General features: G+C 39.6%; 1 protein-coding gene across 3 annotated transcripts in view; it reads left to right on the top strand.

Annotated features, from left to right (window-relative positions):
- LOC121271551 (histone acetyltransferase p300-like) overlaps window positions 1–17,687 on the top strand; it is a 114,842-nt gene that overhangs the window by 72,394 nt on the left and 24,761 nt on the right. For 2 of the 3 annotated variants that reach the window (XM_041177549.1, XM_041177551.1), the window contains 10 exons: window positions 1,196–1,381; window positions 3,164–3,317; window positions 5,848–5,975; window positions 6,937–7,176; window positions 10,427–10,515; window positions 12,535–12,615; window positions 13,150–13,206; window positions 14,789–14,866; window positions 16,155–16,222; window positions 17,055–17,205. In XM_041177549.1, the coding sequence (XP_041033483.1) occupies window positions 1,196–1,381; window positions 3,164–3,317; window positions 5,848–5,975; window positions 6,937–7,176; window positions 10,427–10,515; window positions 12,535–12,615; window positions 13,150–13,206; window positions 14,789–14,866; window positions 16,155–16,222; window positions 17,055–17,205 (1,232 nt within the window). The remainder of the gene's footprint in view (window positions 1–1,195; window positions 1,382–3,163; window positions 3,318–5,847; window positions 5,976–6,936; window positions 7,177–10,426; window positions 10,516–12,534; window positions 12,616–13,149; window positions 13,207–14,788; window positions 14,867–16,154; window positions 16,223–17,054; window positions 17,206–17,687) is intronic. The other variant, XM_041177550.1, reaches the window with a different exon arrangement.

Genomic DNA, 17,687 nt, shown 5'->3' with positions numbered 1-17,687 from the left:
TCAAGAGTAGATAGGAATGTGGAATTCGAAACACAAACACGTCAGCCATGATCTTATCAAATGGCAGAGCAGACTTGAGGGGCCGAATGGCCTACTTCTGTTCCTATTTCGTATGTTTGTACTATAGTATCTTGAGGTTCAGACTTTTTTTTTATTCTGCTCCCAATATTCTGTTAGCCTTTTTGGTACCTTTTGTAGGATAGCTTTAGAACAGAATTCAACCTGTTGTAAATGTTTTACAGTCAGGAAGTACTTTTAGTGTGTCATAGGAATTTCTAGCACAGAAGGAAGCCATCCGCTGCATTGTTCTGTGCTGGTTCTTTGAAAGAGTAACTATGTTAAGTGCCACTTCTCTGCCTTTTGTCTGTAACCCTGCAAGTTCCTCATCCTTGTTCCATACCTGGCCTGTTTTTTAAAAATTATTCATAGAAGGTAGCTCCCACTATCTTTTCAGGTAAAGCAACCTAGACAACTCAAAGTGAAAAAAAAATTCTCCTGTTTTTGCCATTAGATCTTTTGCCAGTGATTTTTGAATTTATGACCTTCAATTATTGACCCACTTGCCAGAGGGAATGGTTTATCTCTATCAAATCCTTTTCTGTTCCAGGAAAAACAATCCTAACTTTTCCAACCTACTTTCATAACTGAAGTCCCTCATCCCTGATAATATCCTGCTAAAACTCCTCTGTACCCTTTCTTAAGGCCTTTGCATCTTTCCTAAAATCTAATACCCAGAATTGTCATTGGCCTAGCCACTGACAAGTTCTAGAATGATCTCCTTTTCCATTTTGTTTCTCCAATTCTAAGCCTAAGTAACCATTTGTTTTTTAATGTGCCTTATCAACTTACACACAAATCCTTGGGATTGTGAACACCAAGGCCTCTCTGCTCATCCACACTTTTTTCAAAGTCTGTGTTCATCCATATTAGCCCTCCCAAAGCGCATAATTTCTATACATTAAGCTTCATTCACCAGGCTTCTACATGCTTCACCATCCTGTGTGCCATCCTGAAGCCTATAACTATCCTCATCACTGTCTTCTGGTTTCTTATCATCTACAAGAAAACAGGATGATTTTAATAATTATGACTTAAGTACTTCCAACATGCACTGCTCTGCTGTGCTTTTAGACCTGATGTGATTCTGTTGTATTTTTATTTCTTGATTTGATTGACCTTATTTGCTTTGCTTTAGCTTTCACAATCTGCGGTAAGTGCAGATGGCCGAGTGTCGACCCCAGCGTCGGTTAGCAGCACAGACACAAATTCTCAGCAGCCGGCCCCTGAGGCACCAGTATCTGACATGAAGATGGAGGAAAAGCAAGAAGAGGACGAAGCTGAGCCAGAAACTATAGAACCAAAGCAGGAAATAAAACAGGAGGTAAGAAGTGACATTTACTCCTTAATTCATTGAACTACCTGTGTCTTCTTTACAGTGATGGTAAGAACCACCTGTTTCCCAAATTTTTCTTGCCCATTCCAATTTCCAGCTGATCCTGAACCATTCACCAACTATAGCTGTGACAGAAAGTAGGCCTTGTGCTTCCAGAACTGCAAAGTTCAACCTGAGGTACACAAGAACACTCCTAATACCAGGCATTCCTTTGGGGTTTTTTTTGCCCATGTAGAAACTCCCTGGGACCCTTCCCTTTTTTTTATTATTCATTCCTGGAGTGTGGGTGTTGCTGGTAAGGCCAGCATTTGTTGCCCATCCGCTTGCTGTTTTGCCATGGCAAGTTGATCTTGTGCTGCTATGCAATGCTACCCTTGTTTTTTATTTAAATCATAAATTGTGTATTTGCAAAGAGTTTCTTCTTATTGTAGGCATAATGAGATGCAAGAAACAACAAGCAGCAGGTTCTGATGTGGTACTTGTTTATTTAGTATAGTATTGTGCCATGATTAGTGTGTTATTTGTACAAAAACACCCAATTTTCACTTTTGTATTAAAAGATAAATTTGTGTCTAAATAATTCCAAAGTAATAAGTTTATAAACAATAAGATGTTGTATTTGCATAACTAATCCATAGTTTGAAGAAGCCTTCAGCTGTCAGAGAATCCTTTGTGAAACTACACCTTTTTCAAATGTCATTACTGAAAGATAATTTTCATATCAAACTTTCCATGTAATGTTAACAGAAATCTATCTTTGAATGGAATTGAATATTAGGAGAATGCGCAAAACTGAAAGCTTAGTTACTTATGTCACATTTTGAGCATGATATAGGCCGGATTTTCTGTTCCTCGTGCATCTCAATCTACATAACACAGATTCCAGTAATGGATGGGTGGGTAGCTAGACTGCTGGTAGCTTGCATTGTTTTTCCTTTTGGTGATGACCTATAAAATGCAGTTGGCATTGCCCTCTGACCCTCCCTAATACAGCCTTCGCCAACCTAAAAAGGTGGTTTGGACAGGCTCCCTGACCAACCTTATTTTCTTTGCCGCCTTATGCTTATTTTATAATGGTCACAGAAGTAACAAAATATGTTGTACTAAAAGCCTGTTCTGAGCTGTAGGTCACCATTTTGCTTTTCCCTTATCTGGTATTATTGTTCAACTTCCATTTGCTCTGCATTGAAAATATGTTTGGTTTATTTTACAGAAGCATCACTATATTGTAATTTACAAGTTGCAAGGTCTTTTAATTTATCAGAGGTAGAAACATTTGTGTCATGGCATAAATTTCTTAATTTTAAATATTTCACAAATGTTCAATGTCTAGATTTTTTTCAGCTTGCTATTTGTTTGTTTATCAGTGGGCATTGCTTACTTGAGAGTGGAAGAAGAATATGCTATCCAGTTTTAACATTTTGTAAAGTTAGAGACAGGTTAGCATAGTATGTTTGAACATTTTCCTTTATGATTTATATTTAACTTTCATTTGGTAATTCAGTGAGCAATCTATTTCACAGGGCTAGGTATATGGTTCAGATGACCAGTTATCACATTATAAATCTGTCCTTGATTATATTTTCTTGGAGATTAAGGTTAAGGTGCATTCTTGGAGTAATTGAGAGAGCTATGCACTGAGGAATGTTGCCTAGTCCCTAGTGTGTAGACAGGAGGGAGGGGTGTTGATTCCCAGCACTGTAACACCTGTGCTGTGCTTATATGCATGGAAAGAAAGTAAAACTCCTTTCTTTTGTATATTACTTGTAGATAAAAGAAGAACCCGCAGCAGAGGAGTGTAAACAGGAGCCAATGGAGGCTGATGAGAAGAAACCAGAGGTGAAATGTGAAGCAAAAGAGGAAGAAGATAGTACAAGCTTGGCGACTCAATCATCCCCTGCGAGTGGACAGTCACGTAAGAAGAGTATGTACATCTGCTTTTTTCATTTGGGGGAGCACTAGGTGCTAACTAAATGCTGGTCTATGCCTAAACAAGGTACATACCGATGTGGAAGACCATCTTAGCTCCAGCAAGGTGCTGCAACCTCCACACGGCATCCCCTACATCTGGAGTCTTCATCTTCACTACTCTCTCATAAATCCAGTGAAGATGTTGATCACTTGGTGTGAGAAACTTCTAATATCAGTCCTAAATTTGCCTTTTATTAGTTTGTTTTTCATTTAGTAGTTTGAATCTGAGCCCTGATGGACATTCACACTTTTCTGGGGTGGGTGGGTAGCATGCGTGGGTGTGAGAAGTGGAGTTACTAGTTGTTGGTTGCAATACTTGGTGGAATGTTGTGAGAGAGAGGGGGCTCGAAAGAGCAAGTCTTCACTGAGGAACGTGGGTTATAAAGAGCGAGACTTCAGTGAGGAGACTGGGGTTGTAAAGCGCTTCTATAGATATGTAAAAAGGAATAGGTTAATAAAGACAAATGTGGGCCTATTACAGGCAGAGAATGGAGAATTTATAATGGGTAATAAGGAAATGGCAGAGAAATAAATACTTTGTGTTTGTCTTCAGGAAGGAAGGAATGAAAAAATCTCCCTGAAACATTGGGGAGCCAAGGGACTAGTGAGATTGAGAACCTGAAAGAAATTAGTATTAGTAAAAATAGGAATGCTGGAAAAAATATTGGGATTGAAAGTTAATAAATTCCCTGGACCTGATGATGTACATCCAGAACGTTGAAAGAGGTGGCTGTAAAGATAATGGATGCATTGGTAATGATCTTTCAAAAACCTATAGACTCTGGAATAGTGCCTGCATATTGAAAGGTAACAAATGTAACCCCACTATTTAAGAAAGGAGGGAGAGAGAAAACAGGGGTCTTATATATAGACCTGTTAGTCTGACATCAGTAATGGGGAAAATGCTAGAATCTATTATGAAGGATGTGTTAACTGGGCATTTAGAAAATAATGGTAAGATTGGGCAGAATCAACATGGATTTATGAAAGGGAAATCATGTTTGACAAACCTGTTGGAGCTTTTTGGAGGATGTTACTATTAGGGATAGATAGGGGAGAACGAGTGGATGTTGTTTATTTGGATTTTCAGATGGCTTTCGATAAGGTGCCACGCGAGATTAATGAGCAAAATTAGAGCACCTGCGATGGGAGTAATATACTAGCAAGAATTGAGGATTGGTTAACGGACAGAAGTAGGATAAATGGATCATTCTCGGGTTGTTGGGCTGTGACTGGTGGGGTACACAAGGGTCAGTGCTTGGGCCCCAGCTATTCACAATCTATATCAATGATATGGATGTGGAGACCAAATATATTTCCAAGTTTGCTGATGACATAAAACTAGGTGGGAATGTAAAATGAAAATGCAAAGAGGCTTCAAGGGAATTTAGACAGGCTAAGTGAGTGGGCAAGAACATTGGAGATGGAATATAATGTGGAAAATGTCAAGGTATCCATTGTGGTAGGAAAAACAGAAATGTAAAGTATTTCTTAAATGGGGAGAGATTGGGAAGTGTTGATGTCCAAAGGGACCTGAGAGTTCTTGTTCATAAGTCACTGAAAGCTATTCTGCAGGTGCAACAAGCAATTAGGGAGGCTAATGGTATGTTAGCTTGTATTGCAAGGCGATTTGAGTACGGAAGTAAGCAAGTCTCGCTGCAGTTGTATAGAAGTGAGATCAAACCTGGGTTATTGTGTGCAGTTTTGGATCCCTTACCCAAGGGTCTATATACAAGCCATAGTGGAAGGTTCACGAGACAAATCCTGGATGGTAGGACTGGCCTATGAGGAGACATCGAGGAGACTGGGCCTGTATGCTCTAGAGTTTAGAAGAATAAGACGTGATCTCATTGAAATGTACAAAATTCTTACAGGGTTTGAGAGGGTGGATTTGCCCTGGTTTGTGGGGGTGAGGGGGTGGGTCTAGAACTAGAGGGCACAGTCTCAGAATAAGGGGCAGACCATTTAGGATTGAGATGAGAAGGAACTTCTTCATTCAGAGGGTAGTGAATCTTTGGAATTCTCTACCCCAGAGTGCTGTGGATGCTCAGTCATTGAGTATGTTCAAAGCAGAGCTTGATAGATTTCTAGATACCAGTGCCATCAAGGGATACGGGGATGGTGTGGGAAGATTGTGTTGAGGTAGAAGATCAGCCATGATCTAGTTGAATGGTGGGGCAGGCTCAAGGGGTTAAATGACCTACACTTGTGTTCCTAACACGCAACAGCTTTCCTCAACCACTGTAGAAGGAATTTCTTAAGTGGGCTTACGGTTGAATTTTAATGTTGATAAGATCATATTATGGAAAAATTAATTTTGAAGGTTGTACCAGTTGCTTACATGTGGGGGAGAAACCAATGGAGGTATCAAAATACTAACATTCCCACAAATTTATTTGTGCTTGAACATTGAATTTTAAGGCATAGGCCTCTCTACGTTATCTTTGGTGTAAGGATTTTTTTTCTTTGTTCTGTTTGCTTAGTTTTCAAGCCAGAAGAATTGCGGCAGGCACTAATGCCGACACTGGAAGCACTTTACCGTCAGGACCCTGAGTCACTTCCTTTCCGGCAACCTGTGGATCCTCAGCAGCTGGGTATTCCTGTAAGTACGGTGTGTGGATTTTTTTGAGTATTATGCATACTACTTTTCAACCTATTTTGTTATAATAATTCATTACACCTCCCAGCTTAGTTAAATCAGCTGCAATAAGGTCTGGCATGTACTAAACGTTTTGTGAAAGTATATATGAAAAATCATGGTGATTTTCCTATTAAGAAATTTTATACCCTCTTTTATTGTATTGACAAAAGGAAAAACAAATTCAGTTATAAGAAGTTCTCAGTCCCTTTGTTACTTAATATTGGGCATTTAAAGTCAGATTACTGTTTTATAAACATGCTGTTTACTGTTTCACTATTTTATCTGTCCTCCTGGGATATGTAAAGCTGTTGGACCATCCTGTCATATAGATTTGGTTTATTATGATTGAATAAGTCCAATTCCGTTTTTAATGCCTGAAATTCTGGGATTTTTAAGTGTAACGTTTTGTAATATTCTCCATTTTCATTGAAATTGCAAACCTGTGGACTTACTAATAGTAATTATTTTAAAAGTGTGCACAAAGGTTTACATTTCAGTAAATTGAGTTCCTCAATGCACATTATCAAACTTTGCTGTTAACCTGTATAGGATAACATAAAAGCTGAAAACACTAATGCACAGCAGGTTAATCAGCAACTGTAAAGAGAACACTTAAGATGCCTAGTTACTTTTCAGCCTTTAGTTATGTTAAAGGACATGGAACAAGGATGTCACAACTGGCCTTTCTCTTTGCAGATACAGACTGACCTGTGCATTTCCTTTCATTTCTGTTTCTATTTCAGATATCCAGTATTTACATTTTCCCCCTTTTTGGATGTAGACTAATCCCTTTCAGATGTTTCTGCTGGGGTGGATTGCTATGACCTATTATGCAGCTTTTAGAAAGCATTTTTAACTATAATGATCACCTGTCATAACAATTTGAATGACTTGCTAGAAAACTGAAGCTTTATTTTCTTCTCCCTTGAAGGACTACTTTGACATTGTAAAGACACCAATGGACTTGTCTACAATCAAGCGCAAGCTGGATACTGGCCAGTACCAAGAGCCATGGCAGTATGTTGATGATATTTGGTTGATGTTCAACAATGCCTGGCTGTACAACCGCAAGACATCACGAGTGTATAAGTACTGTACGAAGCTGGCAGAGGTCTTTGAGCTGGAGATTGACCCTGTCATGCAAAATCTGGGCTATTGCTGTGGTAGAAAGGTGACTGACAGTTTTCCTTTTAAGCAGTTTCCTTGTTTTCTATTTATCTTGTTTGCTTTCCCTCCCGTCCAAGAGAGTTTTAAGGGCACTAGCCTCAGTAGCCATTATGTGTTTCAGAACCAGACAAAATGTCAGTAGGGTATTCAGCTGCGGGGGTGGGGGAAAGTGGCAGTATTAGAGCTGAGTGAGACCCTATACACACCTAACAGTTACACAATTACACTTCCAGTGAGGTTGCTGAATACAAATCAGCAGATTTTTCCATGGTCAATTTTTCCCCCTCTAATTTTGGGCACAGAGATCAATTGTAGAATCTCTCTCTTCCTTCTGGATGAGATCAGCTAACTTAGTTTGTGTACTTTAACCCTCTAAGCCCCACTACCATCCTAAATTAAATTTTCTCCCATTTTTTGTAGTATTCCATTAATAGATATCACGCATTCCGATTGATCATCAAAAAACATACATAAGTCTAGATCAGTCATTGGAATGCATTTCATTACACAAGACACACTAACCCACTAATTCTTAAAAATCTCTTAAGCCACAAAACAGAAGAACTTCTAAAGGTTTCTATAATTGCGCTTGTTAATTTTCCCAAAAATACTTTTGAGAAACTTCACAACAAAGTGAATCTTGTACTATTCAAATCACAGTCCCATCAACAGAGCAGAAGCATTCCTCAGATAACCTTACACGATCCAGATGTGCCTTAGTATATGTAATGGCACCAGTCACGTTAATACTGTGGCTGCAAGCGCAGGTGGGAGGCTGGGAATTCTGCCAAGAATAACTTGCCTCTTGATGCCCCAAGCGTGTCCACAGTCTACAAGGTACAACCCAGGAGTGTGATGGAATACTTTTTACTTTCCTGGATAAGTGCAGTTCCAACAACACTCAGGAAGCTCGACACCATCCAGGACAAAGCAGCCTGCTTGATTGGCACCCCAACCAACACCTTGAATACTCATTCCCTTTACCATCTCCAAGATGGGCTACAGCAATCCGCCGCCAATCTTCTCTGGGGTGCACCTCCCAAACCTGTGATCTCACCACCTAGAAGGCATATCAGAACATTACCACTTCCCTCCAAGTTACACACATTTCTGACTTGGAAAAATATTGCCATTCATTCGTCATCGCTGGGTCAAAATCCTAGTACTCCATACCTAACAACACTGTGAGAATACTTTCACAACACAGACTGCAGTGGTTTAAACTAGCAGCACACCACCATTTTCTTAGAATTTGGGGATGGGCAATAATTGCTGACCTTCCCAGAGGCACCACGTCCCATTAATGAAGTCCACAGCCAAGGATCATTTGGTATTTCCCCACCAAAGTAAAAACATTAAAGTGCAAATAATATACCAGTATTTTTAAATTATGGTATGCCGTTGCCAACTTCTGTTTTCCTCCCAACTCAATCATATAATTATTGTTCTCTTCAATTTGTTGTCCTCCACATCCTGAAAAATAATGTTAAATGCAGCATAAACAGTTCATTGACCATTGCTCTCAGCAGGCAACCTACTTGCTTTAGCGGAAGTGGACAGGTAATTTTTAGTTGGTTGACATTGACTGATAAATTATCAAATGTTTGAATGTAGTACTTTGACAAATAATTTTTTTTTATTATTCATGGGATTTGGGCGCCACTGGCTAGGCCAGCATTTATTGCCCTTGAGAAGATGCTGGTGAACCACTGTTCTGCACCGCTGCAGCCCATGTGTTGTCGGAACAGTGCTGTTAGGAAAGGAGTTCCAGGATTTTGACCCAGCAACAGTGAAGGAGCAGCGATATGGTTTCATGTCAGGATAGTTGTGGCTTGGAGGGGAACTTGCAGGTGGTGGTGCTCCCATGTATCTGCTGCCCCTGTACTTCTGAGTGGTAGAGGTCGTGGGTTTGGAAGGTGCTGTCGAAGGAGCCTTGATGAGTTGTTGCAGTGCATCGTGTAGATGGTAAACATTGTGCCACTATGCATCAGTGGTGGACAGGATGCCAATCAAGTGGGCTGCCTTGTCCTGGATGCTGTCGAGCTTCTTGAGTGTTGTTGGAGCTACACTCATCCAGGCACGTGGAGTGTATTCCATCAAACTCCTGACTTGTGCCTTGTAGATGCTGTACAGGCTTTGGGGAGGTGAGTCACTCTCCACAGAATTCCCAGCCTCTGACCTGCTCTTGTAGCTTCAGTATTTATATGGCTGGTCCAGTTCAGTTTCAGGTCAATGATAACCCCTAGGATGTTGATGATGGGGGATTCAGTGATGGTAATGACACTGAATGTCATAGGAAGATGATTAGATATTTTCTCTTCTTGGTGATGGCCATTGCCTAACATTTGTGTGGTGCAAGTGTTACTTTCCACTCTTCAGCCCAAGCCTGAATATTGTCCCGCTTTTGTTGTAACTCTTTCGAGTACAAACACGTTTCCATCTGTTCCTATTCAGATGAAGTTACATTGTTTCTCTTTGAACTCTTGATCTTGGGGTTACAAGCCCAGTACCATAACCACTTGGCTATTTAGGCCAAGCCCCCGCTTTTGTTGTATATGGACATAGACTGATTCGGTACCTGAGGAGTTGCAAGTGGTGCTGAACATTGTGCAATGATCAGCGAGCTTCTGAACTTATGATGGTGGGAGGGTCATTGATGAAACAGCTGAAGATGGTTGGGCCTAGGACACTACCCTGAGGAATTAAACAGACACCTGAGGATGTCAAAGGAACAAAGTACTTGCATTCTAGTGTCTTCAAGTTCTTTGCATAAACAATCAAAACCATATGGTCATTTTTCCCCCAAACACCCCCTCACCTTTCCGCCCCTGTGCTCTCCCTACTCCCCAGAGACTCTGACCACTTGTATACCTCTCAACCTATATCTCCCAAATCTATTTCAACCCTATTTCCTTCTACAGTCACTCTTAGAAATAAATCCTTTCCCAAGTAGCTACTGACTACATCCTCAAACCCCTAACTGCTTAGTCTTTTGACCTTGTATTTACAATACCTCTGCTTTTCTGTGTTAAAGGCTCTATATAAATCCTGCTGTTGCTGCCATAATCTGTAGTATGGAGCTGTCTTTGTATATGGCACCTGCTGACAATCTATGTTTTTAAAAGTACACTGCTGAAAAGAAAATTATGGGTTTTAAAGTTCAGTGGTATTTGAACAGCAAAAAGGAACAGCCTTTTTCTTAGCTGTTTCAAAGTGTTGCATCAGTTATAATGTTTTTCTTTCGTTCTTTGTAGCTGGAATTTTCTCCGCAGACCCTCTGTTGCTATGGAAAGCAGTTATGTACAATCCCTCGGGATGCTACCTATTACAGTTATCAAAACAGGTAAGATGGTGGCTTTGAGATCAATTCCTGGAACAGTACCTCAGTAGTTTAAATAAGTAACTTGAATTTGATGTGCATAGTTATACCAAATCTTGTTAACAGCCTAGTTTAATATGTTTATGAAGAGCTTGTCTGGTTATTGGAGCTTACACTACATCTCAAATCGTTGCAAGCATATTCTGTTTTCTGGATAATGTTTATGTACCTGTATTAAGAAAGGTTTTGAAAGAGTGGATACAGAAAGAATGTCATCTCTTGTGGGGAAACGCATAATTAGAGTTATAACAAGTTGCTACAGATTCTATAGTGACCTTATATAAGTTCTGTTTGTCTTGAGTGTGAGGAAATGAACTTCATGAGCTTGTTTCCTTTTGAGTATTTTATGAACTATTGTGATGTCAGCAAAAGTTTTAGCTACTTCATCTAAATGTTGTTGGGAAAGTTACTCAAAGATGAAGTAATTCAGTATTGTAGCAGTAAAAATTAAATCCCTAGACAAGACAGGTCATCTCAGATAGTACCTTCTCTTTGGGCAGTCCCTGGGAATCGAGGATATCTTACTTCCCATCTGCTTTGATGGGTCCTGAAATGGCTGATAAGTCCAGTGCGCGTTTTGCAGACCTTGCCACATGTGGGGCAGGTGGTGTTTAAAAGGTTGGGTGGTTGGGTTAATTTGGGGGTTTGTGTGCTCCCTCCGGTGCATTGACTTCACCTCTGCATGTCCCCGAAGATGCCTTCTTGAACGAGCCTTCTCCATTTGGTCGGTCACAAGCTAGGAACTCCCATGACCTCTTCATGGATGCTTTGAAAGCATTGCTAAAGTGGTTCTGCTGTCCTCCCTGGGGGTATCCCCACAATCAAGTTCCGAGTAGAACAGTTGCTTTGGGAGCCTGATGTTAGGCATATGAACAATGTGTCCTGCCTAGCGGAGCTGGTTTTGAGTGATTAGCATCTCGATGCTGGCCAGTTTGGGTTGGGAGAAGATACTGCTGTTGAACCACATTTCTTGCCACCGGATTTGGAGCATTTTGCAAATGCACTGTTCGTGGTACTTCAGTGCTATGAGGTGCCTGCTGTAGGTTGTCCATGTCTTTGAAGAATATAGGAGCGCAAGGATCACTGCTGCCTATTAAACCAGGGTTTGAGATCCTGGTCCTTAAGTGTTCTTTTCCTCAGTTGACTGAAGGCTGTTGGAGGCAATGATGAATCTTGTTCTCTCTGCCTATCTTCATTGAAAGGAGGCTCAGGTAATCTGATGCATATCGGTTAGCCAATTGAGGGATTTTCAAAATAGGCCCATATGAATTAATGGAGCAGCTTTGTGTTGTTTGTTTATCAAGTAGAATTGGCGTTTAACTGTATTTATTATGTGTGGACTGCGTGAATGCATATTTGGCACCCAGGTTTATTCATGCTCCACCTATCCAAAGAAAACCAGATAACAAAGTAAGCTTTCCATAAAAGACTGTGTATCCAAACCCCCAATTGATTTGAGCAGACAATCTAGGCTGACACAAGCGTATTATTGGTTTAGTGCTGCAATATCAAGAGATGCTCTCCTTTTGATGAAACATTAAACAGTGGCCCTGTCTAATTGTTTAATTGAATGTTTAAAGGTTAATGTTCTGGACTGATAAAATCAAATGGGTCAAAATGTCTTCTTAACCAAACATACATCAGTTATGTCTTTTAATTGGTAATTAGGTTGTTTTATACTATATAATGGACATTTTCTGTATTGGATAATCTGCCTATAATTATATGGCTGTCTCATTTAGTCATTTGCTAATTTTTAAAACTCATTCAATAAAATTTGAAAGCTAAACTGTGCTTTCTACTGTCTTCTCAAGCTCCCATTCATTGAGTTATCGTAGTGCTTTTAAGAAAAAAAATTCACACTTTCAACAAAAAAAAACCTTTTTACCATGATCCTCTTGCCCTGGCTGGTTTTTGACTTCTAGTCACTTGGCTGTAGAAGTAAAAATTTTACCCAAATATGTCCATCCACTTTTTAAACAGGTATCACTTCTGTGAGAAATGTTTCAACGAGATCCAGGGAGAAACTGTCTCTCTGGGTGATGACCCTTCACAGCCTCAAACGTGAGTGTGCTCTTGGACTTTATTCTGGGGATTTAGAAATTTAATTTTTAATCTGTAAAGAGTGTACATTGTGTAGGCTTTCATTTGCCAGTAAAATAAATTATATATTTAACAGTTCCCTGAAGCCTAGACCATTGGTTTAGATGGAATTGCAGAAAGCATCACCACAATACCAAGAAAAATTGAATTCTATAAAACAAGAAACAGAATTTGAGTTTAATATTATATGTTTATCTTGGGGGTGGGGTGAGGGTGTTCCAGAATTTGCAGAAAACATCAATTTAAATGTTCAGCCCTATACAAATCAAATTCATGTGTTACATGAATTTGACAGTAGAAGAAATTGTTCAGTTTACATAGCTGGGTGACTGTCTCTCATTGTGGGTTCTACTGTGTCACACAACTAGGCATGTTTTTGTAAATTACTTGACAACCTGACCTTTTAATGTTTAACATGCGATCGCATAAAATGTTTCTACACCTGATTGCTATGTTTTGCTTCCTACTATAACTATAGGCTCTCATTTCTTTTAGGACTATTTCTAAGGAACAGTTCTCAAAGAAGAAGAATGATACACTGGACCCTGAAATGTAAGTGTTTCTTATGTTGTTTGTCCTCGGGATGGGGTTGAACGTGATCTTGGCAAAGACATATGCCTGTTCCTTATTACCTTGAAGCTGGTGCTGGACCATATTCTTGAGCCTCTAATCTTTGTAGTCATGACGCTCCCATTCTCTTAGTAATGATTTATTTTTCTGTTTATTATCTTCCCTCTATTTTGATCAAGGCAGGCATACAACTTTGATTCTAAGTTTCTTGCCAATGCACCTGTTGAGCCACTCTTAGTGAAGGTCAGCCCTCCCCAATGTACAGCTAAAATAGGGAACTTTGAGTAAGTTGGCAACAGTAAATGCATTCCGAACTGCCTCTTTAATAACAGGTTGCTGTTTGCTGAATGTTGGGTGCTGCTGAAGGGCACAATAGTCAAGTCTTGTTGCTAAGGGTGGCCAAAGTGACCAATTGTTATACTCCTGCATTTCTGCAAATGTTTGGCTAGGAGTAACCAAAGTGACTGACCATTTGCGCTCAATAATTCCATCAAATTTGGAGTAACACTTTTGCAGTCTTTAAAAAAAGATATCTTGCAGGGAGCTGTCACTACCTAACTCCAGGTGACAGACAAAAACCGAACTAAATTGTATATTAGAGTTATTAATAATAAAATAATTCCTTATTAAGATCTCAGGTTGCACACTCTGTGATTGGCTTTTTATTAGCTATTATATATAATTGGTCTTGAATTGTTTTTAGTCACTAAACAATCTCTGGTAACTGTGTGTGTGACAAAGTGAGTTCCTGGTAGTAGAAAATGTTAAAAGGAATTCTGCCTTTTAAAAACTTTTACAGCTCTGCTTGCACTTCTTCTATAATAAAAACAAATGTCAAACAGATAGGCATGGGATACACTAATTTGTTTAGCTGGAACCAAGTTGACCAATTTTGATCCCAGTGGCAAGAATATTATCCTAAAGGTGTGTGAATTGGAAACTTTTGAATTCCTTTTCTTTAAGGTGAGGCAAAGGATTGCAGAACTCTTCATGTTGTCTTATTATTGACATCATTACCTCTACCATTGAAGGTGGGTGGGGGGTAATGTTTTCCTCTGTTAGTCTGTCTGTAAACAATATATCTCAATAACAGACGGATTTCAGCAAAACTTTGTACACAGGGTACGGCCCAAGGAAGAACTGATTTTTTTTTTTTAGCAAAGATGAGGACCGAGATCCTGGAATTTTTTAAAGGATCCGTTAACATTGTGAGAAGGTCGAATTAATTTTTTTTTTAGAATGTTGTGAATTCTTTTATTTAAAATGTTGTTGTCTGTTTTAGAATGTTGTGGATTGCCTCAGCTGCTGTGGTGCAACTTGTCACAGCTGTCAAAATGTGAGCATTGTTTTCAGAGCAGGTTTGTTAGATGTGGATTGGCCTGAAAATTCCTCACTGTGATGGGAGCTCTTAATAAGAAGATTTTTTTTTCAGCTTTGTAGTTAAAGCATCGACCAAGCAGGAAAAAGCCTCAGGGAAGAGCTGCATAATTGTAATACTGTTGCGTTACTCAGCATGGCAGAAATATGCGCTCTTATTAATAACTCTTATTTCTTCTTTTTGTAGATTTGTTGAATGTACTGAATGTGGTCGGAAAATGCATCAAATCTGTGTCCTTCACCACGAACTTATTTGGCCCTCAGGGTGAGTCTCATTGCACAACGAAGTAATAAGTTTAATATGAACATGCACCATAAGAGGTTAAGAGTTAAGTTATTCTGCAAGTAAAAAGACCATTGCTAATGAAATTGTAGGTGATGGGCTCTTCTATCAGTTGGTGAGTTACTGCATATAACCTGTGATTTGCATAACCTAAGGAATTCTCTGGTTTAGTCCCTAATCTTTGTTGACCTCCCTGACCTCAACTAGGTCAGCAGTCCAGGTTAGGGAGGGGAAACTCCAAAGGGGTTCCTACTGATTACTATTGACTCTCATGCTGGAAGTCTGTGCATGCAGTTCTCTGATGAAGATGAGTTCAGCCTGAGATATGGTGCCTTCCATAGTACAATAGCCTGAAACTGTGTCAATTGAAGTGCCAAAAGTCACTGAAGAAATTATATGCAACTGGGAGGAACTATGGGATTAAAGAGATGAAGGAGAAAGAAATTAAGTTTTGGTGGGGGTTCCTAGGATAAATTGCAGTATTCCTGAAATTTGATTGTCTCATGTTTCAGAATACATTTTGTAAGGATGTTTTGGAGTTATTTGCCAAACATATTGCAGCTCCTAGGCTAAAACATTACACATGCACTTTGTGATGCTGAAAGAAATGTTGATGTCCATTATAGAGGATTTGGTTCATAGAACCAGAACCAGACCGAGATTTCAAATCCATATGGTGCTCTGCAATCCGTAATACAACCTCTGAGGCTGTTCCTTGCCTTGTTGCAATGCTCAAGATATCTCAAGCAAGCTGCCTTTGACAGATTTCAATGTTTTCAGTGATGACGTACAATAGACCAACTGACAAAGTTTTGAGACCTGTCCTAGTGTTGGCTCTTGCATAAAACCATTTGGCACACAATTCATTATATTATTTTATGGTTGCAAAGACTTGTAACACAGGTTTCAGCCCAATTTCCAGGCCCACCTTTTTTTAACAAAAAAGGTCCAGAGCTACAGAGATTGCTGCAAATGATGCCAGTTAGTTGCCTCGCCTGTTGTAAGCACCTTTATGGACTCTTGTTAAAATGTAAGCATCACTGGACTTAGTTCCTAACAGGTTATGAAAAGCAATTTAATTTCAGAGGAAGCTGTTCAAGATTCACCAATATTGTGCATGTTTTCAGTGGAATGTCGCTTTATGGGATTTAATGGCATTCAACTATACTCTACAATTAACACGTAGTCAAAGAATGAAACTTGGTGTACATCTAACTGGACTGTCCGTTTCTAATTTAAAAAATGGGTATTTGTTTTCTTTTGCTTTCAGTTTTGTTTGTGATCCCTGTTTAAAGAAAACTGGGAAAACGAGAAAAGAAAATAAATTCTGTGCAAAAAGTAAGTACTACTTTTATGTTCTCGATGTAAATCAGTAATAATTATTTACTAAAATAATTTCTCCTTTTCAGAAATCCCACTTTTTATCTTAATTCTCCAAAAGAGGTGTGGTTCTATGGGTGACTGGCAGAACACTGGTTAATCACCCAATATTAATGTCTGAGCCATAGCTCGTATCAAGAAGCTGTTCAACTGCACAGTCCCTGTAACTGAGCTTGGTCCTCCCCACACGAGCCTTCATTTCCTACTTCCATGGTCACTAGATATCCGTCAAGTTGGCGCAGTGGGTTTTTTTTTGCCTCCCCTTTTGCTTCTCTAAAACTTGGGAGTATTGAGGTCAGTTCTATTGCTCCTGTTGCTGTCCTGGCTGAGATAAGCAAGCTGCACATATTAACCTTTGGACTCCAACCTTGCTGAACTACAAGGTTCATTGGCAAACCAATCCCACCTACTGAAGGATTGAACAAGTCAAGGATGGCCTTTTAAAATGAGTATCTTTCCTAAACCACTAGCAATAGCATGCTGGTTTGTAATGCTGCTGATTATTAATAGTTCTTGAAACTATCTTGCTGGAAGGTGATTCCTCTTGCAGTCAGACATGCTGACCAAAACCAAAGTAGAGAGGGGCAGATAAAACTGTAGAGTGAATTGTGACCAATCTTGCTGCACCTCTGGCAGTGATTCAGAATTGTATCCTGTTGGCTGTGGAACAGAACCCAAAGTCGGACAAAAAACGTATATCTGAAAGCCTTTTCTCAATTGAAGGAAATGTAATATGAAAATGCAGCAAGAATGTGGTGGTTGATATTTTTATTAAAAACTTTTTTCCTAGGGTTACCAACCACTAAGCTAGGTGTTTACCTGGAAACTCGTATTAACGACTTCCTCCGCAGACAGAATCATCCGGAGGCTGGCGAGTGCACTGTTCGGGTGGTGCACAGTTCAGATAAAACTGTGGAAGTTAAGCCAGGGATGAAGACTAGGTAAGAAATGCTGTTTTCCTTTATACACAAACTTGAATGCTCAAAGTTAGCAAAATAGATGGAAGATGCATGTTGAATACATGGCTAGCAACAGCTGCTTGCATTCATATAGTGACTTTAACAGAAAAGCATAAGGGAGAAAATGGATGCAGATCTGAAGAAAAGATATAAGGAAATGACAGCCAAAAGCTCAAAAAGGTGGGTATTAAGGAAGAGAAGGTGGTTAGGCCAGATGATCTGTATGGGATGTCTAGTAAAATAATTTTCCCTTTAAACAAATCCTAATTTTTTTCTTTATCCTCCCAGAAGGCAGCCCTCTGCTACCTCATTAAGTTTTTATGCCTTTTTTATTCATTCATGGATCTTGGCATATTTATGTGGCTGGTCCAGTTAAGTTTCTGGTCAACAGTGACCTCCAGGGTATTGATGGTAGAAGATTCAATGATAATGCCATTGAATGTCAAGGGTAGGGGATGGGGCAC

This window comes from Carcharodon carcharias, chromosome 31 (genome assembly GCF_017639515.1).
Source record: "Carcharodon carcharias isolate sCarCar2 chromosome 31, sCarCar2.pri, whole genome shotgun sequence".
Taxonomy (NCBI): Eukaryota; Metazoa; Chordata; class Chondrichthyes; order Lamniformes; family Lamnidae; genus Carcharodon; species Carcharodon carcharias.
This window is presented reverse-complemented; position numbering and strand designations above follow the sequence as displayed.